Raw genomic sequence first — 23,573 nt, 5'->3', positions numbered from 1 at the left:
CGTGCTGTCACAGTCCCACTGAGCCTCAGCCTCTGCCTCCCCCTGGCAGAGTGTGGTGCACAGTGAGGCTGCAGCTGTCTGCTTTCCCCTTGGGAAGGGAGAGCACACCGTGCTGTGCCTGCAGCAGGCTTCCAGCATCACTGCCATCAGCCAAGCCACTGAGCAATATTAAGTAAAGAGAAGTGGCAGGGTTGTGCTGAGGATTGAGGTCTTCCCCAAAATCATTTAAGAGGTTCATTAAGCCAATCAACAGCACAAGAGCAGAACTGACACCAATAAGCTGCAGCGTTTCCAGCGCTCTTCGCAACAGCCACCCCAAAGGCCACAGCATTTATGGAATTATAGAATCACTGAGGTTGGAAACGACCTCTACAGTCACCAAGTTCCACCCCACCATGCCCACTGATCAAGTGCCACATTCCCACAGTTCTGGAACACCTGCAAGAATGCTGACCCCATCACTCCCTGGGCAGCCTGTGCCACTGCATCACCACTCTGAGTAGAAACGTTTCTTAATATCCAACCTGAACCACCCCAGCACCACTTGAGGCCATTACCTCTCAGCCTAGCTGCCTCTTGTTGGCTTAACAGGAGAGTGGTGCCACCAGGGGCCAATCAAGTGTGACAGAGGGCAGCACAAAAACCAGCCCCATGAGAAGCAGGAGGCTTTCCACAGGCTCTGGTGATGCTGGTTGGGTTGAGCAGCAAGCAGGCAAAGCCCACCCTCACCACCCCTTCAGCATGTTGCCCTAATATTACAGCTGTAGGATCCTGAAAGAAAACTGCTCACTGGAGACCCCAAGGGAATAGGTGACAGCTAATCAAGCACTATCAGATAAACAACAGCTGCATGTTTGTGATCATCTTCACAGCCTCTTGGAAGCACGCTCAGCTCACTGGAGTGAGTAGTACAGCAAGACAAGCAACAAACACAGTCACAGGAACAGACCACGTCCTTGGTCATCAAGCACTCACCAAAGGCATCACATGCTGAAGTCACACTGAACCTGCTGGGCAACACACCGCACTCCTCCAGCATCAGACTTCATCTGAGGCACCACGTTGATTCAGCAAGGTGTTTGGTAACAGAAGGATACAAAAGCTGTAAAAATGCTCACTAATTAATTAAAGTAGCAATGCTTTGCAGTTGAAGAAAATAAGCAACAGTGTTGTAAGAAGGCACAGCATAGCAATATGATCCAAAGGTCTTCAGCACGCAGGTAGCAGACGGTAGGCACATGCAGAAGATGCTGTAACACACCAGTCCAGACACACGCTGCTCCCTATGGACATCAGAATATCAGCATTAAACAAACAACAATAGTTTTGAATTGTTTAAGGAAGAACACGACTAACGAGCGAGGGAGGGCTGGTAACTGGAAAGTTTTGCCAAGCTATTTTATACAAAATGAGACTGAACCAATACTGCTGGAGTAACGTATCAGCACTACCACAGTGCACACAACCTGGGCCCAAAAATCCAAGCAAAACTTTTCTGCTATGTCTCATGCTCTTCAGGACACTCCTAAACCAAGGGCTTTAATAGTTCTAACGGGTGAAACTTCTACTATGACAGCAATCCCTTCTAATAGAACGTTTGCCTCCTGTGTTCATACCAAGTTTGTACAACCATAGTAACTGATTTACTGCTGTTAGTATTCAGTCTTTACACCACCCAATGCCTCCTGATATATGGGGTTCGGAACGCTGGTTCCCAAAAATGTCAAAATAAGCAAGCAAAAACCTTACAATGCAATTTTTAACACTGATTTACATTTGCAGTCATTTTAATTAAAGATCATTAAGCTTTCATTACCTGACACAGGCATGAAATAAACAGGAGAGATTTGAAGGCAATCACTGTCAGAAGAATCCTAACTCAATAAAAGTAAGGAACGTTAATAAAGTGAAATGAAAAACACATGCCTCATCACTTTCTGTTCTGATATGTTTTCCTCTCAGGGTTTAGGATAGAGCGTGTGGATGAAGAATAGAATTAATTGAAAAATCACAAAGCAACCTCAGGCATAGTGGGCAACAGATGGTTTGCATGAGAGGCAAACTCAAGATTGATTAAATAACTCAAAGCAGTTTCTAGAGTGTTAAATCTATGGGTTCTGATGGCCTAAAAATGACCAGCTCTGCTCAAAGCATGGATGTTTCAGATCCCAAGACTTAAGTAACTCTTCCTATAGTTCTGTTCAAAGCCTTGTTCACATGTTGAGAGCTTAGATGTCTACCTTGCTTCAAAATACACAGTTGAAAGTATATTGCATTTATCACAGAATGGCCTGGGTTGGAAGGGACCTCAAGGATCATCAAGCTTTATACACTTCAATACTTAAACGTTATAAAATAGTGGAATTCTTTAACTGCACAAAATGTGGATTGAGACTTCCATTCATCCAGGACATCTGCTTTTGTCTCCTGGATACTTTAAAAAGCATATTACAATTTCATTCTTCAAATTGGACAAACAGAAACTAGGAGCAGCACACCACAAACACCCAGATCTTCTCAATCACTTTGTGTTGCCTCTGTTTGCTTCCGCAGAATAAGAATCCCAAAGGTGTCTCAAACCATTTTTTTTTTCAAAGGGGAAGAATCACAGTTATTCAGAAAGGTCACAACAATTTCTGGCTCTTTTAGATTTCGTTTTTGTAAGTGCTTCAGCAACATGAAAAATTGCAAACACTCAGGGCTTTCATTGCTACATCACTCTGTATCCCTACAGACAAAGCACACGAGCTGAATAAGACAATTTCTTGGATCAGCATTCATCCTTGTAAAAACATTTCTGAAACTTTTCAGTGAGCATGATGTCAAAAAGTCACTGGAAGTTGGTTGGCTGATGTGGCTTCCTTTATATTTCAGTATCTAATGGCTGATCAAGTACTAAATAATGTGTTGGTTTTTCCCCAGCAGACACAGTCTGTTTCTCAGTGTAATGACAACAGTGCCAAACAGGAGCTACCAGCCAGCTACAGTTTAACCCTCAGAAAAATCTGTTATTGGCAGAAAGTTCACCCTTCTTTAAGAACCTTTATAGCCAGCAGTTAAAACCATCTCTTGAATTTACTTTAAACAAATAACGAGGATGAAATATTTTCATACCCACAAAGCCATTTCTGTTCACTGAAGATCTGGGTTTTTCAAAAGACTGATGTTAGACAAATAGCAGACAGACAAAAAAAACAAACATTTTCTTTTAGAAGTTAGGAAAGACTGTGCCCATCTCCTTGGGTAACTGGGCTTTTTCCAACCAGCAGGACATTCTCATTTCTGCCATTGACATCCACAACAAGGCACATCCTCACCACAGTGCATTTGGAGCATCCCTCAAGGATTAAAGAAACGTCTGCTGTCCTGAGTGCACAGTGAGGCACAGCATTTTTAGCATTTGCAGCCTGTGATGGCACAGGTTATTATATAGCAGCCTGCTTGGAAAAACAGGATACAATATTTGTTCACTTTTACAGACGAGCCAGACTGATTTTTCACAGTGATCAGTAAGAAAGACAGCCATTTCATGAAAAGCTGAAATTATCAAGCAGCCTTAAAATGAAATACCTTCCATGCAGTAATTTAATATGAGCAAAAAGAGGGCTACAGGCCCACGCTCAAAAGCAGAAATTAAATTTCAAAAGGTAATTCAGGGGCAGTGGGGAAATAGGCAATGGGCAAAGGACAGGAGTTATTACAACCTTCATACAATCCTTTCTCAACATTCAAAATCAGTGTGAAAACAGCATGAGTTTGATGTCAAAGTGTTTGCAAACCAGACCCACGTTGCTCTGAATCAACACCAGGTTAGAGAAGGGAAACAGTGCAACAGTCCCACAGGGGGTTGCTGCCAGGAGACCATTCAGATACTGATTTAGGAGTGAACTGAAGATGTTACCCCTCCCACTGCAAACCTTGCAACATCAGACCACAGCAATGGAAAGGCAGGTTTGGGACTGTGAGTGCAGCTGTTGTTTCCTCCCTCTTCTGCCTAAGGATAGGGAAGGTGAGCTGATGTTGATTCAGACTGAGCAGCAGTGATGAAGCTACAGAATCAAGCTTCTATGATGTGCACCAATATCACACTGGCTCTAAGAGAACTGCTGCATTTCCAGCTTTCTACAAATCCCTTTGAAGACAACATTACAGAAACAGAGACCATCTGCTGCTAGCAGGTCAGCAAGGTATCTTCCCAAAACTCCACCACGTTTTCACCACCACCACTTCCCCCAGTGTGAGTGCTCATAACATGATGAAGGTAGGAAAAAAATCCTGCTATTTACTTAATGCTTTTTATTATAAGAACTATGATGATCACTTTAAGGCTTAGTGACAAATCCTGTTTAGTACATGATCACCTTATATAAAACCCTGTCATACACACAGAGAACGTTAAGTTATATTAAGTATGCTGTTAACTTGACAAAATACAGCCTGCTGCATTCCACCTAACTCTGCAGCAAAGATGGCACATTTTTAAGGGTGGGAAACAGCAACGCCCTCCTTTTCCCACCAGAAGTCCAGATGTAGCTGAATTTTTAAACACAGCAAATATATGTGAGGTCCTTCAGCTGAAAACACAATGCATCAGCTCAGCCATAACACTCCACTCCAGATCCACGTACATACATCAGTTACTGGGATGTGACTGCCACCCAACTGCAGAAAGTAAAAGAGATTGAAATAGTCATTTAAAATACTCTATTTATCCAGATATGAAACAGGCTAGACTGATGCTGAACAAGAAGGCAGCTGAAAAGCAAAAACAAAATATAACTCACAAAGAAACAGAGAGGGAAAGGCAGAAATTACAACTTTTTGACCAGTAATCAAAAGGAGCACAGACTTGATTTGTACAGAAGCTGAAGATCAGACACTGATGTCAATGGGCTGTGTAGTTCCTGCCAATGAAGTCACACACAGTATTGGTGGTTTCAGCCATCAGGAAGACTGAGAAGAAGGAATGCCAGTCAGATCCCTGAACACCTCAGAAGGGTGTTAATACAGCTAATATCATCTCTTGAACATTTTACCTCTTGTGGTTTTGGAGGATAAATGCAGAAATCTAGCACTACATCCAGTAATTAGAACACCCTTCAAAGACAAACGTATGTATGGTGCTTTGGGGAAAGATGGTTTTAGGTGTGTGCTAAAAGCACGTTAAGGTAGCTTTCCACTCTGTGCCACACTTGTAGTCTTTGTATGTGCAAAGTCCAGTTAACCAAACCTTTGGTTTATCCTCATCTGCCTATTCCAGGGAATCTAGGTATAAGACATACTCTTTGCTTGTTCATTGAAAGGTTTTTTAATGTGAAGAGAAATGGATGCTTTGGATTAGCCATGTGTGACTGCTTAGCTATATTAAAATCGACTTGATTTTCAGCACTTGCTAAACTAATCAGACTTTCCCAAAAAAGCCTCAGCACTCAAGTCCTTAAGCAGTTCATCCAGTAAGCTGATGTTGTATACCAGATATTACAGATGCACTCCTCAGCTGCAGCTGAAAGTTGGCAGGATTCCTCTCCTTTTGCCTGACATTCTGAGCCTTGCAAGATATCAAAGCCAAAAAGAACAACCAACCTCAGGTCTTGACAAAGTTTCTTCCATTGGTCTGATTCAAAACACAAACATTAGGCTGTTTTCAACATACAAGTCCAATCTGTGCATCATGAAACAACGATGAAAAAAAGTATGATGCAAATCTTCTTAAATAGTCATCCAAAATAGATATTAAAAAAAAAAGCATACAGCAGCCTGACGCAAAGTCCAGGAATAGTCCAGGGCAGTGTTTGTGTATCACCAAGATTTCAGGACTACAGGGAATAATGTGGCCAGCCACAAACTGTCTCATAAGAGGTTATGACAGCATTTTCTGCTTCTAAGATGAGAGTGAACAGACTGCCATACCCCATTAGAGGTTTCTCTATTGGTTTTAATAATAAAAAAAAAAAAAAACAAGGAAAAAAAAAAGGACCAAGGAAGAGCATACAGTCATGCAGCTGATCGCCGACGAATCACAAAAACACCTCGCTGCAGCTGTCCCAGATAGATTCTCATCTTTGTGCTGTCACTGGTTTTCCTCACCCAGATCTGCAGGGGAGAGAGATAAATAGGGGGAATAGATTAGGGGGAAAAAAAGGAAAAAATCCCATTTTAAGTAATATGCAGCCAAATATTTCAGATATTCTTACTGAGAGATCTGAACACCTCTGATATTCAGGATGCATGATGTTTTGGTTAATTCCCTTTCCCTTCCCACATTAGTTTTCTGCTAACACTTCTGACTTCATCACTTCAACTCTCTGCTCAAAACAGTCATCAAGAATAATTACTCTTCCCAAGCTTCATCAAGAAAGCAAAGTTTCCTTCTGCCACAGCTCTCACCAGAACCCTGGCATTAAGCCTTACCTAATCAAAAATAAGGCCCTCTAGATCCACAGATCATAAAAATCATCTATCCTGGGATTTGCTCAGACAAGTAACTATTAGTCAAGTGAAAAGCTTACTCAGATTCTGTTCAGTGAAGCATTTCTCACAATTTATTAAACAACTGTATCTGAAGATAAAAGGGCCTCTTTTAAAAATACCTGCATGGAAGGATTTGTATGGCTTGCAGACATACAGTGCATTTCAAAGGAAAAATTACTTTCTGCAGAAGCAACCTTTTAGTGAATTTTTATAAATGCAAATCATTTCTAAGACCCAAATAACAGAAGTTTGGACCCAAACAACAGCATTTTAAAAATGAAATCTGAACAAAATTCCTCTTTTATTATTGCATTTAAAATGATTACATATATTCATGGAAAATACAAGTTTTCCAGCTCCGAGTTATGAAGGACAGAAGCCCAGTATTTCCCACTGCAAGGGGCTGTAAGGTCAGAAAGTAATTTATCTCAAACTGTTTTTCTAGATATCATTAGCTACAGGCCTAATAAGGTATATTGATTTAACTATTATTTTAATTATAATCTGACCTCACTAGAAAAGTCCTTAGTATAAAATAAATTGAATATTTGTCTGCATTTGCACTTCAGTTATTTCCCTGGAGAAATTAAAATCTACCTTCCCTGACAGTCATCCCTGTTGTGACATTCCCAGTGTTTGGTGGGCTTTTCTAACCAAAACAATTCATCCAGCTTCCAACTGAGTGCCTATACACAACAGTAAGCAGGTGCAGAGTTTCACATTCCCTCAGAATACGATGGAATGGTACACTGCCTTATCAAAGCTAACTGCTTCTTTAAGCTTCATTTAGTAGGAAAAAGCAAAATCCATTTTCAGCAACCACAAGAGTAAAATTAGCCCTACAACGAGCCACACGATTAAAGAGAATAAAAGAGTTGAGACATTCTGAACTTAAAACTGATGGTTTAGACACAAAATGTATTCAGAAATCAGAAGAACATATCTATTAATTCTAAAGAACTGAAGGACAAGGTGAATAGAAAGAAACCGTGCTCTTCTCTTCTTTGATTCCTATATTGTAAAGGAAAACAAGCTTGCAAGGTTACATTACAACTTGCAATCAACTGAGCTTGTTGAATAAATCCCAGGAAAAAAACCTCCTCCTGCATCTACTGAAGAGGTTCTTGCTGTCAAAATGCAGAGGCTGAACTGTTCCATGAGTCTGGCCAATGACTCCCACCAATGCAGAAATTTGACTCAGTTTCCAAGGAAACCACGTGGAATTCCTACTTATTTTAGGAAGGATCATCATAGCTGTGAGTGTTGGAGAGGCCCATAGTCAATTCCAGAATTCAAGCCCAGTTTCAGAAAACTAATTTTGATCTTCATGTGAAGGAGGAGACTTGTGATACACTGTTAACTAATTCCTTCCTTTCTCCAGCCACGTGGAAGCCATTTTATGCCATATTATTATGTTTCTTAGTTAAGGCTTCTTACTTTGAAGTTTAAAGACATGTTGGTGGGGAGACAATCTGCAAAAGCACCTTTAGTACAGCTCCTTTGAACTGAGCTGACTCTCATTACAAATGCTATCAAATTATGAATTGACTTCCAAGTACTATCAAATTATGACTGTAGTCTACCACTGGAGATCTCAAGTTGAGGTTTGCCTTCTTGCCTCTAACTCAGTGCAGGACTCTGTGAGACCATAGTTTGGCAGCTCCACTTGAATGAGCAACAAAAGCTGAGGTGCACAGAGCACTCCTAAGGACACATTCCCATTTCAGTATTCTGTTTCCATCTCTCTTGCTTTTGTAGTGTTGTGATGGCCCATTGCAAGAAAACTAACTGCCACGCCTTCTCCCCCCACCCAAAAAAAAAACCTACTGTCACTTTAAAGTGAAATACATGCAATATGAAACGCTGCATTTTCCTCAGGTTTCAGGTAAGCTGCTCCCAAAAAATTAAGAGTTTTATTGTTCTAAGTCAATAGTAATAACTTTAATCAAATTAGCAGTACTACGTTTGCTAACATGCTACTACCTCATCTCAGTAAACAGCCACTGAGCATAACTGCTATAGCAAGGAGAACAGTTGTGATACAAAGCATATCCCATATGCAACTCATTTTGTTGAAATGAAGTAGTTTCCCTTAACTGCTGAAACAAATTAAAGCTACTTTATTGCCTGATTGTAGAGAACTGCATTTGAGTCTATTGTTTCTTTTCCCAAAGTGCTAGGAATCTGAGCTCAAGAAATAAACTGCTCTCTTTGCCCAACTAACAGGCTGCTCAAACAGTCAGCTTACTTTGCAATGAGATTCACATCAATCTTCAGCACACATCTCTCTCTTCACCTGCTTCTCTAAGTCTTTATCATTAGCCAACAGGAAATTGCCTCTGACAAATGACTCACCCCCTCTATCTCCCATGTAGGTGATAAATGATGCCAGCACACTTTACAATATACATACTCAGGTTAACAGGAAGAATCTTCTCCCCTCAGAGGAACTAAATTTGGTGACAATGTTTGTCCTTATTTTCTCCTGGCAACCCAATGGGATTTACTTTTACTCTGCATTAATAGGAGCTGCATGTTCTTTTAGTAATGCAAATGGAACTTACCAATACAGCATCAAGGAGATGCAGCATGAAAGCTCTTCTCACTCTTCCTGCTTGCCAAACTACTACTTGCAAAATGTAGTATCATTCTTTAGAGACACAGGAAGCCCAAGAAGAGATGTCAATCCAGTGCCATCCTATATTCAACTTCTTTATACACTAAACAATGACATCTTTCCTGAAAGCAATATATTCTCTTAGTCCCTAGCAAACAGCTGTCTACCTGCCTAAAGCAACCCACAGTTTTCCCCACTCCTGGAGCAAGGAGAAGCCCACTACCTCGTTGGCGCCCACAGAACTGATGACACAGCTGATCTTAGTGTTCTCTTTAGACTCCAGGTAAATGGCCTGGCTCTTGTGGTACCTGCAAAAATTAAAGAAAGACAGTACATGAAACCCTTAGCCATCCAGAGACTGCAGAAGTAAACAACAGTAAGATTGATAAAGTCAGGATTCTACAAGTATTTGGATAGAATAAATATGAAGTCATTTTTTTCTTTCCACACCACTTTCCCCATCTTTGCAACACAGCTGTGATCTGATCCTTCACACACACTTGGCATTTAAATGCAGCTTCAGAATGCATGAAGCTCTCTCACTTTGAATTCAATTCCCAAAGCAGATTACTTAAAACAGATTTCCTATCTGAAAGAGGCAGGGGCAGAGCACCAAGACACAAGATAAGACACACATTCACAATAAGCCCATGCTTCAATAGCTAGCCAAACTAGCCTTCCACACTTCAGACATGGGATGGATTTTAGACACCAACTCCCTATTACACCTGATAAAATCCCACAGAGCAAATTAGATATTCAAGGATTATTCACATTTCCTCCCCACCCCCCCCCCCCAAAAAAAACCAAAACAGCAGTAGAACACTGGCACAACAACAGATCTGAAGTGTACTCAATCCAGCTGTGCAGTCCACTGTTTTAACAGACCTTAAATTCCTAACATCATCTTATTTTGTGAAATCATCACAAATTACATCAAAGTGATAGGTAACTGACTCTAAGAAGCGATACAGATCTGCAGTAAGTAGAAGTGTCTGAGCATATTTCTCACTTTTAGATCATATTTTAGTCATGCTGTATATTTTTTTTTCAGGGCCTTTGTATGAAAGGAAGTAAAAAGCCTTCAAAATTCCAAACCGAATTGCTTGGTTTCATGGAGTTGCCTTCTTCACCCTCACCAGTTCCTGCTAAGTACTGCAAAGTGTGCTAGACAGAACTCCCAGCTTCTGCTCGTGTTGCTTTAGGAGAGTTCTGTAGGCAGCACCAGTTATAATGAAACCAATTGGCAAGTAAATTATCTTAATCAAGAAAGCACCAAAATGTTCCATAGAAATAAAAGCGTAATTGTATTTCCACCTTCACCCTAATCAAGATGTGCTTCATATTTGACATGGAAATCCAAGTTGCAGAATCAGCACAGATTCTTTCAGTAACTACTCAGTATGCAAATCCCCGCAGTCTGATTGGCTGCCAAAACACAGGCATTTGCATAGGCTTTACAGTTATTTCTACAACAACCATACTGTAAATATGGAAGTCGTCCAATAGCTTATTCCACAGTCTCTCTCTCTCTCCTGGCTCACATACTCTGAATTTTCTCATTTCCTCCAGTAACAGAAATGATAGCGTTGGCTTTCAGTGCTCCAGAGGTACTAATTACCAAAGAGCTGGGCAAGGTAATCACCAATCCAAATCCTGCAACTGTTCCGCACTTGTGCTCAACCATTATTCTTTCTCTCTCATTTTAACAGAAAGGATATCAGCAGTTCCAGGGCAATGCAAGAAGAGCAGTGACACAAGCCAAGAATGGCAGTTTATTGAGCCCAGAAGGCCATTAATTGATGTAAGGGAAACTGGATAAGCTATTCCAAACTAAACCTCACTGTGATAAGATAGGAATACCAGTCCAGCAGCATCCTAGCATGACATGCTGTGAGTGCTTAAGCAATGAGAATTGATCATCTAGGTACAATCAGAGTGCAGAAGACAGTGCAAATGAATAGTCTGAGTGCAATCAGTGCAGGCACAGACACCAAAATGATTTTTTACTCAAAGCTTTCAATTATCGGTGAACTTCAAAGTCAACAGCTGCCCATCAGTAGATGTTAATTAACTACAGAAAAGGTAAGGTAATAAGTTAGTTTGAGAACTCAATGAAACAGAACTGAGCTGTCACATGTTCCATGCATGCAGGGATACATGTAAACAGAGGCAATCTGGTGAACCTCAGTAACTCTCAGCCTTTTGCTGAGTTTATGTACCTGCAGGGGAACAAAAGGGATAGAATTCAACAGGAAAAGAGCTGAGAAAAAATTGCAATGGAATTTAAGTTGGCTTTCAAGAGAAAAAGCGTCAAACATCTCTTGCTTCTGCAATACGAAAAACGTCCCACTGTGACAAGTGAGACAAGCAGAAATAATTTCACTTACTGCTACAAAATGCTTTGCTAAAAGGCTGAGATTTTCAACTCCAACAGAAGATTGAAAGAAATCACTGCATTGTCGTGTGCAGGCAGAGTTAAAAGCAAAGCAATTAGATGGTTGCTTTATTGTGAACCATAGTTTAGGATCTGGTGGAGAGTATGGAATAAACACAAGGACAAAAAACCTGAAAGTCTAATTCCACATCCTGAAATTCCCTACACAAAGTCACTGCTTTGGAGATAGGTTTTTATAAATGTTTCTGCAAGCCCTTGGGGGCCATTACTACCTTTAACCATTCACTACTTGAAGATAATGGTCCTTTCATGGCTGCTTCAGGAAACAGAAAAAATAGCCACTCCTGAGCTCTCACATTTACTTCTGGAGCAGGTACACCAATTTCTGTTCTTCTTGTTATGCAATACCACAGTAATCTGCATGGGTAAAGATTCTAAGGAACTGTTTATTCATCTAAATATATGCTACAGGATAGTAGCTCTACACAAAAATAAAATTGAGAGCATCTGTGAAGTGACAAGTAGCCTGTTCATGTCTGGTTTATGCTTCAAGGAAGTTTAAGCTCCAGGCAGCAGCTTTCATCAGAGCTGCATACATTGAATCCTCAATGAAACTTCACAACCAGAAGACAAGCAAATGACCAATGCACAAGATAGCTGCTGCTTAGACAACAAATTCAAAACTTATTTTTAGTATGAAAATTACAACCTCATCTCATTATTTTAAGCCAACAGAGTAGGCTACAAATAAGCATGCTACTTGGAAATTGCTTTCTGCTTAGAAGTACTAGATTGCCTCCTTGATTATCTCGTTTTGCATGTCTCCGATTAAGACCTACTAATAAATTTTGCACAGAAATCTTATTTTCTTTCCATTTTGTGAGGCTTCCACAGCTAAACACCCATAAAACTTAAAGAGCTATATCCAATCAGCAATTCCAAAGCTGTCTCTCCTGCGTTGGATCTGATCTTTTAAGGCTATTAGGATTTGTTATTAGAAATATTTTTCATCGTGTTTATCTGGTGCACAACATTCCTTCTGCCACCTTGTGGAATGAAGACTTGTATTACAAAGCAGAGCACATGGACTGTGAACACTGCTGGCAACAGCTGTACCTGCAATCACTGAACTCCTGTATCATAGCTGAGCAGCTTCAGTGCTCCACCAAACTGCAAACAATGGTGGCTCTCTTACATGAGATTAGATTTGAAAAACTGTTTCCCAAGTGTCACAGTGCAGAATTTCTTTTTTCTATGGAGACATTTTTAAGTCTTCAAGCTAGAAAGAAAGTCTATGAGGTCTGAACGCTCCATTATCACTTATTTATGAAAGCCATAATGATTAATTCTTGGAGGACAGAGCTAATGACTGCTCAAAAACGTTTCACCCCTGAATTCCTTAATAAAGCAATTTCTCTCCGCAGTCATTATCTCTTCACAAAACAAGATTCAGAATGATTAAAATAGAAATTCACCAGGACTTACCATCTTTTATCATAGTAGAGTTTTCCATCTTCTATCCGGGCCTCAAACCGCTGCGCTGGAGACTCTGCTGGTGTAGCTGGGAGGTGCTCAGGGGAGGAAGGAGAGGCTGAGTAGAGAGAAGAGACCATTTAAAGACTAGCATACATCCACCATTCAGCAATACATCTGACTGCAGAAACATTTAACACAGCCACGTTAAGCAGAAATAAGCACAGAAAGCTACAGACTCAAATTTCCTTTAGAAAGATACTTTCTTTCAGGATGACTAATTCAACCTTGGCCTCGCTTACATAAATTGTAACATTTACTAAATAGATCAAGCAACTGCAGTATGTATAGATAGGTTGATAAACACTATGTCCTTGGTTTTGTTTTATTTCTAATTCAGAATGTACTAATAATATAGGGCCAGGATTACTTCAGCATGTTAGTACCACTATCTTGAAGTGTACAGATACACCTAGAGAGCTAAACCCACAAAACTGGAAATTCTCACTCCTCTACCTACTTTACAAAGACATAAGCTGTCCAGACACATATGAATAGAGAGAAAAATATCTTGCTACACAGCTAGATTGCCTCATGTTTTAAATTGCCCCACATTGCCCAAATGCTTCCGACACCTGAAGATACACATCGTTCCCTTCCCATCCCCAAACTTCGTAAGAGATTATGAGACTCCACAGGGCACCCATTAGCCACAGTAACTACACAAAGAACAGCAATTACACAGTCAAAACAATTACAGAGCCAAATTACACAGTCAAGACATCTACAGTATAACTCTGTTCAAAACAGCATGGTTGTGAACAAGTTCCAGTGCCACTGTTAACTCACCTGGTCTCTTGGGTGATTTAAGCTGCATGGAAAGAGAACAGAGGAAGTGTTAGTGATCTGACAATGGCCAAGGATGTAATAACTTCAGATGTGGTCTTTCTTCCCATATTATAAACGGTTGGTTTCTTTTAATGTACAGGTAAGTAGCATAACAAAACCAGAAGACTATTCCATAAACAGCTAGAGGTGCAGATTGTCTCATAATACTAAAGGTCCAGAAACTGAACTTTTTCAGAGCACTCTGACTGTCCACCAAACCAAATCCATCCGACACGCTCCATTCTCTCACTATGATCCAACTGCTCTCAGGTTATGCCAAACACAGAATGTAGATCATCAGGCAAGACTTCTACAGCTGCCACAAAAGGCACGCACCATTAACATCATCAAAAGCCTTAATGAGCAGCCTCTAATATAAGAAATCACATAAGCCTTAAAGCAGTTAGCAAGAAAGCAGTGGGATAATCACATTTAGAAGAAATTGAACAATAAATATACACACTGTACCCTACCCCATTCACTGAAGTACTGCGAGATTAGGGAGAAAAAAGGAAAGCCCCCAAAGGCTTGGAACAGAGGCTGGGATCTCAAAGAAAACAGTGCTAACATCTGTTCAGCCATGCAGGGGAAGACAAAAACACAGTAAGATAGCTTATCACTTGGTTCTGACAAAAGGTAACATTGTTAGACAGCAGTCATTTTAATTAGGTTAATTAAACCTACCAAAATTGAAGGGAGGAGATACCCTCTTGCTAAATCTTATCTTGTGTCACTTCAGAAAGCCTACTGGGATGAAACAGCCCCACATCTCAAAAAGGAACATCGGACAGACAGCTCTGTTCTTTTCAAGAGAAAGAAATAAAACTCAAGCCATAATCCCTACCTTGTTTAGGGTTCTCAGGTCCTCCATTATTTGCTCATCCGTCAACAAGTAATTTAGCTGAGGTATCCAGAATTAAGGTTCTCTAAAGCTCTTGACAAGGCTAAAAAGTAAAGGTCAGTGATATTTCACTTCACTAAACATAAGCCACAAGGTTCCTGTTAAGTTGCATCGGATTTTAATAAGGGCATTATACTTTTTTATCATACAAATTAATGCAAGTCAACCCCCACAAAGCCTCATATTTAGCAGCAAACACAACATCTCTTTAACTTATTCACTCAAAACCATCCATGAACAACCTTTAGCACACTGACATTTACTTGGTAGAGGCATCAAACAAGGAGCATTTTCAGTGTTTTTCAGCTTGCATTGCTGCAGAGAACAATCTGTGAGCTGAAACACAACAGATTCCCTTGAAATGCTGTAAAATTAAGCTGAATGCCACCAGAAAATTAAGTCAGCACTTCACAACTCAACAGGCAGGAATAAGGACAGGAACAAGAACAAAAATCCACAAAACCTTGAGAAAATCATCCTGAAAAAGCAGGAGGCATAGAACACACCCCCATGTGGATGAGGATGAAATAAGATCACACAGCTCAACTGAAAACAATCTCTGAAACCAAAATAAAATATCAGAACACAGAAATCAGTGTATTATAGAGCCCAACAGTCATTTTGCATAGCTTCACTGTCACACCTTCCTATTTTTCTTTTCTACCACTCCTTTTTCTGTGTCTATTCCACACAAGGAAAATCTCATAGCATATAATGAAAACAATGTTCAAAGCACTGCACCTTTTCCTATTTTTAATCTACAGCATTTCTTCACAACAGCTGTTAAGACAAAAATATTCAAACTGTTAGCACAATTACCAGGCTGCACAGTAAGATTTTAATTCTGATGGACTGTGGCTGCTGTATTAAGTCATGTTTGTATTGAAACTTATTTCAGATCAGATATGGACACCAATACATATATTTTAGGAACAGTGAACAATCTCCAAGTAAAAAGAGGTCAGTAAAAACTGGAGATGTTTGTGACCATCCTGCATGAACCCTAGAAGTTCAGGGTTTGATACTGCCTTCAGAAAACATGAGTCACTCATGAGCTGCAAGATAAGTTTGTTAATCTGATCCAAGCAAAACAAGTTGGGAATCTAATAATAAACTCCTGCAGAGTGAATATCATTGCTTTCCTTTCCAGGTGAATTTAATTGACACAGAAAAAGGACCCATCACATATTTCCAGAAGCCAGGGAACATTTTAATTACAAAAAACAATAAGGTAGGAGAGAAGGATTACCTACGTGTGGTTTTCTGTTTTTTGGTGTTATATAAAAATAAGATTTAAAAAAAAAAATCTAATTCAGAGCACAAATCTAGTTTCTTGCTTTTGCTATGCATTTTTCCACATTAGATATCTGAAGCCTTTATCAGAAATGGAAAACATAGCCTGATATGACAAATATGATCTTTCTGGCAAATGTTTTGTCACATCTTGAAATGAGAAAAGCTGTGGTTCATGGAAAAAGTCATTTCCTATCTACGGAATCAATCACCTCAGCATTTATGTATAATGTCCTTTTAAAACTTCCCTTTGTGAAAAAAGTGCCAGAGGAACTCAAACTAGTCTCCATGACAAAAAAAACCCACCTACATTATTTCATGACACTATGGAGTTTAAGTTCTTATCTCCATAGATCAGCTGTACACTATTTGTTAATCACACAATATACATAACAAATTGTACTTGGGCATTCTCTACATTAAATCCTGATTCTAAGACCTCATATCTCTTTTTTCCTGTGTGCAACAACACTGATGCACCCTGCCTTGCAGGCAGCATGCTGACTTCAAATACAAAAGCCCTCCAATGATTCTGTAGGATATCAGGGGCAGGTTTCCTCCTCTTGTCTGGGATGGGAACTGGATCATTTGGTCGTCGCCTCAGTTTCCTCGTCATGATAGGCTTCACTTCCATAGAATCTGTAGAGAAATGAAGTTGGAGAGCTGATGGGGCCACAGGGAGAAGAGTACAAATCAATGACTTTCTGCAGAGGGCACAAGGAAAATTATGTTTTTTCTTTCACTCAGAAAATAGGTTTTTCTCATGACAGCTTCTAGCATCCAAGCTGGAACTGCTGACAGTGAATATGAGCTCTCTTTTATAATAGGTCACTGCTGAACAACAGTGTTGTGATGCCATGGTTACAGCTTTCATTGTCTCCAAGTGGCACAGCTGTTTGGGGTACTCAACAGCTCCCTTAGGTACAGATAACTGAAGCACAGCAATGCTATGATGGCTCAAGAAAAATTTCTCTCATGCTAACACCACCTATCTGCTTCTAAACAGATCGCTTAAAAGGAGTTATCTGCTAATAAAACTTGAATAGGTAGCAGCACCTAGCACATCAGCTCCAAATCAACCATTCTTTTTCACATCTTCAGGTTGGAACACTAAGCAATACAGTTACTGCATTCAAGATGGAGACTGACACATGGAGCTTCAAACAACAAACAGGATTTTAACCCAGATGATCTGAAAAAAGTTTCAAATTATGATTTTAAAAGCAAACTTAATTAGAAAATTCACAACAACCATTGTTAGGAAATAAGTTGTAGCTTAAGCACTGGGGAAAATAGTCTAAATTATTGAAATATCTCAGCAAGTCACCATCCCTGGAGGTGATAAGAAACATTTAGATGTTGTACTGAGGGACAATATTGCTGGTAGGTGGACGATTGGACTGGCTGATCTTAGAGGTCTTTTCCAACCTTGGTGATTCTATGATTCTGGTGATTCATTCTCCACATTACAGTTTGTCTAAATGTCTACAGGTGGTCTGAACTGCTCAACTTAACTCTCAAACTCTCACAGATAATTCCTTAATTTATGAAGATGCTTGAATTGGCAAGCAAGAGACCACATCCAAAATGCTAAACCCAACACACCACTGTGTTCCTTCTGTGTGCTGAAAACTATTTGTCTTTGAGTACATACAAATCACAACCTAAACAGCACTGATATATATGAAGCTTCCATGGTTCCCTTTAGACACCACATGCTTGAGTAGCTCAGCACGTTGAAAACACAAAATTACTTTTCTCCCTACAAAGGGTGCAATAGGAAGAACATTTTGCATATTAAGGGAACAAACATTATGTGAAAGGATTTTTAAAAATAAAAATAAGTAAGAAATGAAGTGTCACTCACAACAGTACACCAAAGGAAGCTTTGTAATTCAAAGCTGAGTGCTTTGAATTACACTGCACATTAATAGCTCTGTGGACACCAAAATCATAAGCTACTGTGTTAATGGAAGCCACTTCCTGCCATTTGTGAAGACTGATTTACAAGAGCCCCAAAAAGAGGGGCTTGAAGCACTTAACTCAGGGTGCTGTGCAGCCATGCTGAGGCTTTTCCACCTTTTTTAAAAAGTTCTTTGAAATGAGCTGTCACAAAGCTGTTACTTGTACTCCTTAAAAGTTGAATATCAATTTATCCCAGCAACTTGTATATAAAATTGCAGCAAGTCAGCTGAAAGCTAGCACCACATCAACCTCCAGAGAAAAATACTTTGAAAGTCTTCCATTTGCAATGAAACATGTGAAGAGATGTGAGATTCTTGTGATTTGTGATAACTTCAAGCCATTTTCAAAGAGCTGCTAAAGTACCAACAGATTGCACCTGAAACACAAGCTTACATGAGCCTTAACAGGTGAGAACCACACAAGGCAGTGCTCCAGGAGGCAGCAACTACAATCTACAGAAACTGCAAGCAAGTCCTGATGCTCACAAACCAGCCTGCTACTTATCAGGTTGCCAACTTGCATTCTTGCACACAATGAGCTTCTCTATAGGTTTTAGAAATCACTGAGAGCACGCAGGTTCCATTGTGCTTCTTTCTCAGCCTGCAGTATGCATTCACGATGAATTCTGCTACTTCTAAAGGAATCAAATTGCATTTCTGCTGGTCTGGAAGGAGGGAGATAAGAGAGGCCTAGCACACACACACACAATGAATTGCTTCTCCACAGTTATTTACATGCCTTTTACCAGAGCTGTGCTTGATGAAATAGTTCATCTCTTCAGGACACACAACAGTGGGGAGAGATATCTCCCAGAGCAGAATTAATCTGGTCCTCAAATCAGACACATTACCCCTGAATACCTCTTTTTACACCTGCTCAGTCTCCCTTCCAGTCTGCAAATCCCAACCCTGACATTAACAGCTATCCTGTCTGCTGATGGAGACAATGGATTCCTTCAGATCCTTAGAACAGTGGTGTGCAGATTTATAAAAGCAAGATCCACTCAGACCTTGATCCCCTAATGAAGATCTACTTGCAAGATCAGCACTGTATGCCAGTGCTAATTAATGCTTCCTCATTAGCAGTGAGGAAGCACAGCCCAGACTAACAACAACAAAGTTAAGGCAAAGACACAGAGAGTTTTTAAGATCAGGCAAACCCGTAAAAACAAATAAACAACCAGCACAAGGTGCTTTTCAGACCAGATCAGCCCTAATGGTTTGTACAATTCCACCAAACAGGTTTTATTTCCTGTTTCTGAGCACCATGGTTTCATACAATAAATTTGTCCATTTAATGCTCATTTTCCAGAGTCTGGACATAAATGCAGCTAACTGAAATCAATCTCTTTTATCAGGTTTAAGTAGCACATTTTAACCTTTGCTGTTTACCTTCCCTTTGCTTCTTAGCCATCTGCACTATTTAAAACCTGGTACCACTGGTCAGGTCAATACTGTGGCACCTCTCAATAGTTTTACTGCCACATTGCAGGAGCTTAAAGAAGTCCTTTTTGTCTGCAAATAGAGTAGGACATCATGAGAATACGGTTTCATATCAGCGTAATGAAAAAGTACAAACATATGGTAGGCATTCTCCAGAATTCTGTAACAAAAATGATTAAAATGCATTAGTTCCAACTGCCATCCCAACTGAAGGAAGTTATCATAGAATGGTAGAATCTTTTGAGTTGGAAGGGACCTTTAAATGTCACCTAGTCCAACTCCCCTGCAATGAATAGGGACACCTACTGCTCAGTCAGGTGCTCAGAGCCCAATCCAGCCTGACCTTGAATGTCTCCAAGGAAGGGGCTTCAAATCACAAGGAAAGCCATGATATATACAATGAGTCAACTAAATAACTTTGTACAATCTAACGTAAGAAATAATGTTCTACAACACTACCTCAAAAATCTGTCTTAAAAAGAAGCTATGAATCTAAACACGAGTTTAACTTTCAGGAATGAGTCCAACCCAGCATCCAGCACAATTTTATCAAGTCTAGAAATCACAAGAACTCATAATCTGTTCTTTAGAAAGGAGAAAAAGTGAATAAGAAAGCTTCTGCACTCTGTTCCTTCGCTGACACTACCTTGGTTTACATGTTAACAATGCAGGTCACTGAATTTTATTATGAACTACATTCTCCACTTAAAGACCATCAACTTGTGTTCCACATCAGTTGACATTTAGGAAGTTTTAAAATCAAGCTGTCAGTATAAACCAGCAAGGTTTTTTTAAACTCTTTTTTTCTAAGCAGTAGCAAAGTGGGGAAGAAAAATAACTGATCTTGTTTTTACCTCCTGTTAATTCCATGGTTAACTTTTCATTCTCAATCATTTTCTTCTTCTCTTCCAACTCTGCAATCAAATTTTCCTTAAGCTCAATTTTCTTATCTTCAAACTCCTTTGCTGCTGCCTTCTTTTCCTTGACGTAATTTTTTTCCACCTGATCTGTCTAATGCAAATCAAAAGATAAAAGAGTTAGCTAAAGAACCAATATCTCAAGTCAATGATTTGGCAACACCTTCTATCAACTGCTATGCTTTCATCAGCTCTTCTGTTGAAAACTATAGCCACTTCTGCAGGTTATCAACATTTAAATAATACAACAGAAAACCACCTGAAATGACTAAGGAAGCAGAACTGTTATCAGCAAAAGAATTAATTCTTTTTAAACACACTTTAATGGTGCCTACCCTATCAAGTCTCTAACAGAGAGCTCTTCAGATTTATCATGTATCACCTTAAACAAGCTTTTTAAACAACCAAATGCACAAGTAGCACACAGCAATTCAAGAAAATGTGTATTTTTAATTTTCTTTTTAATGACAGCCTGGAAGTTACTGCAGGCAACATAACTGTATTCTGTACTTAACTGTAATAACACCAAAGGGGGAAACAAAAACTGAGAAAAAGTGCTGGTTGATGAAGCTGCAGGTTTAACCCCTTCTACCTCCTTAATATGTAATCTGATAAATTAAGAGTACTCACTTCCAGCTGGAGGAATAGTTCTGAAAGAAAAAGAAGACTCAACTTAATAACTTAATTCAAGTTTTCTATAGCTATTCAATCACATTTGCAAACCTTACACAGCAGCAAACCATGCTTTTCAGCTCAGCTACTACTTCCATCAGTACCAAGTATATGGTCCATCCTTCTTCCAGTCATAAAAGTAAATCAATTCTACATACAAATTTTCCAGATAGAAGCTTGTAACACATAGCTGGATGTATAGTTGGCAAAAATTGACAGTTTAGAGCAGTACAACAAATTTCAGCAATGACTCATTCAGAAATAATATTGCAGCAGTTAGATTCATCTATTTAACACAAGTGCCTGATTTCAGGCTGCTTGCACCTGAGAAAACAGGCAAGAAAGCTGTTATATATCACTGAAGGTTAAGTTCTAACATATAGCACTACCTTAGTTCAAGTCAGACAGGATGAAGCCAATGGATTCCTGGGTGTAAAACAGCCCTACTGAGGTTTGTGCAATTCCTAATAATTTGAAATTAAGCAAGTCTGCATGCTTCTTGTGTTTCCTGGAGGACACACTGCACAGGAAATCTTTACTCAAGATAGCATCAAAGAAAGCAAACTAAGGCACCTGGTCAGTCCTTAAACCACCACGTTTCACCTTGGAAACATCTGAAATAGTGAAAACTGCTCTGAAACATACTGAAGCCTGCTATCACAGAATCACAGAATGGCCAGGTTGGAAGGGACGTCAAGGATCATGAATCTCCAACCCCTCTGCCACATGCAGAGCCACCAACCTCCCCATTTAATATTAGACTAGACCAGGCTATAGAAGCAGCCATGTCACTTTTTAAAGTGCTATAAAAGACAAGATAGATGCCCCAAATAAAAATTAAACCTTTTGTTTGCAACTTCTTCCCTAACTTCTCAGCAAGGAAGGCAGCCTGGTCTACTATTAAGCGTGGAGGTTTGTGGTCCTGCCTGTGGCAGGGGGACTGGAGATTCATGATCCTTGAGGTCCCTTTCAACCCAAGCCATTCTATGATTCTATGAATATCTCCATTATGGAGGTAATAATATACAGACAAATCTAAACTGTTGTATTAATATCTGAATTCCAAAAACAAAACAAAACAAAAACCCACGAAAGCAGAATGAAAAACCTCATCAACGTGGGATGAACTAACACAAAAGCCCATTCCTGTAACAGTAGGCAGTCAGGTTTTTATCCCAATTCAAAACTAAGCACAATCCGCCCTCCTCTGGAAGAAAGGTGCTGATGCAACACCACTCCTTGCCAGCCAGGGATACAAGTTAGCAGTTAGTTTCAATTTTACAGCAACATCCCATTATCACTAGAATGCCACTCTAACATAAAATAATTGCATCTCAGAAGACAGATTCCTGCTTGCAAGAAGCAGCTCCATTTACTTAAATTCCTCAAGCAAATCCTTTACTACCCCAAAGTCTTTTAGAAGACAGCTAGCACTACTGAAAGGCTGCTGTACATTTGACATCATACAACTGCTCTGAATTATTTCACAGTATAATGTGATGTATCTGACCTTTCTATAAAAGGTCCTTGTTTCAGCATCTAAGATAAGAAACTACTGGAAAGAGAACAGGAAGGAAAACAAAGAAACAGATCTGATTTCCAAGCTGTCCCTCTGTGGTAACTCAGAGCTCTCAGGAGGGCAGAGCTAGGCACTTTAAAATGAACTTGGGCCCTCGCTTCTGAGATAGAGCCAGAAGATGTAGGCAGCCCATTCAGTGTCACAGCTGCATACAGTCACATTTGCAGCAGCAAATCCTCTATATTTGTTGTTCTCAAGCACAAAAAAGATTTCTGAGGAAGCATGCAGTCCTAAGGTGTCGGACAAGCTGCACAAAAGAACAAGCCAATGACTGCAGGCACAACGGCAGATACAAATCAAACACTTCCATTTGTGCTACTTCACACAAAGACTAGATATTTTATTGGTGTTTAGCAAACACTCTGCAAACAACACTGATGGAAGGGTGGGTGTTTTCAAGAAAGATTCCATCATGTTTCATAAACTCAATAACAACCACACCCCACCCTCAGAGCATGGAACCCTCTGCTCCAGCAAGTTCCTGTCTTCAGTGCAGAGTTACCTGCATGTTTCTTCTGGTGTTACAAAAATTGTAATGCAAAGGCATATGCAGCATCTTTGAAAGAAATACAGCTTACCAGCATTTCGTATCCTTTCTTTGTATTGCTGGTCCAACTTTTTCATTCTTTTCTGATATTCCTGAAGAGTACCTAAAAACAAGTTGTTGATTTCAATAGCAATTTAAATTTTTCTCTGTATTCAGTTTTCTTCCTGAAACACAAACACAAAGCTGCCCCCCTTCAAAACTTACCTTCCTGCAGCTGCTGCAATTGCCTCTTAAGAGATGCCAGTTTGTCCTGATACATCCTGCAAAGACAGAGACCTTTACATTGAATAATAGAATGGCCTGGGTTGCAAAGGACCACAACAATCATCTTGTTTCAACCCCCTGCTATGTGCAGGGTCGCCAACCACCAGACCAGGCTGCCCAGAGCCACATCCAGCCTGAACTTGAAT

General features: G+C 39.8%; 1 protein-coding gene across 3 annotated transcripts in view; it reads right to left on the bottom strand.

Annotated features, from left to right (window-relative positions):
• The window catches only part of SUDS3 (SIN3A corepressor complex component SDS3), a 34,046-nt gene that overhangs the window by 7,469 nt on the left and 3,004 nt on the right, over positions 1-23,573 (bottom strand). The window contains exons 3-13 of one of the 3 annotated variants that reach the window (XM_031592198.2): positions 23,368-23,423; positions 23,195-23,266; positions 20,996-21,015; positions 20,303-20,459; positions 16,585-16,680; positions 14,692-14,753; positions 13,809-13,830; positions 12,972-13,077; positions 9,312-9,396; positions 5,993-6,093; positions 4,338-4,662 (exon numbers count right to left, since the gene is read on the bottom strand). In XM_031592198.2, coding sequence (XP_031448058.1) covers positions 5,995-6,093; positions 9,312-9,396; positions 12,972-13,077; positions 13,809-13,830; positions 14,692-14,753; positions 16,585-16,680; positions 20,303-20,459; positions 20,996-21,015; positions 23,195-23,266; positions 23,368-23,423 — 775 coding nt within the window. In that variant the 3' untranslated portion in view covers positions 4,338-4,662; positions 5,993-5,994. Of the gene's footprint in view, positions 1-4,337; positions 6,094-9,311; positions 9,397-12,971; positions 13,078-13,808; positions 13,831-14,691; positions 14,754-16,584; positions 16,681-20,302; positions 20,460-20,995; positions 21,016-23,194; positions 23,267-23,367; positions 23,424-23,573 lie in introns of those variants that run through there. The other 2 variants (XM_090120975.1, XM_031592197.2) reach the window with 2 other exon arrangements.

Source organism: Phasianus colchicus, chromosome 18, assembly GCF_987193195.1.
Source record: "Phasianus colchicus chromosome 18, bPhaCol1.hap1.1, whole genome shotgun sequence".
Classification (NCBI taxonomy): domain Eukaryota; kingdom Metazoa; phylum Chordata; class Aves; order Galliformes; family Phasianidae; genus Phasianus; species Phasianus colchicus.
Note: the sequence above shows the minus strand (reverse complement) of the source record. Positions and strands in the feature narration are given on the sequence as shown.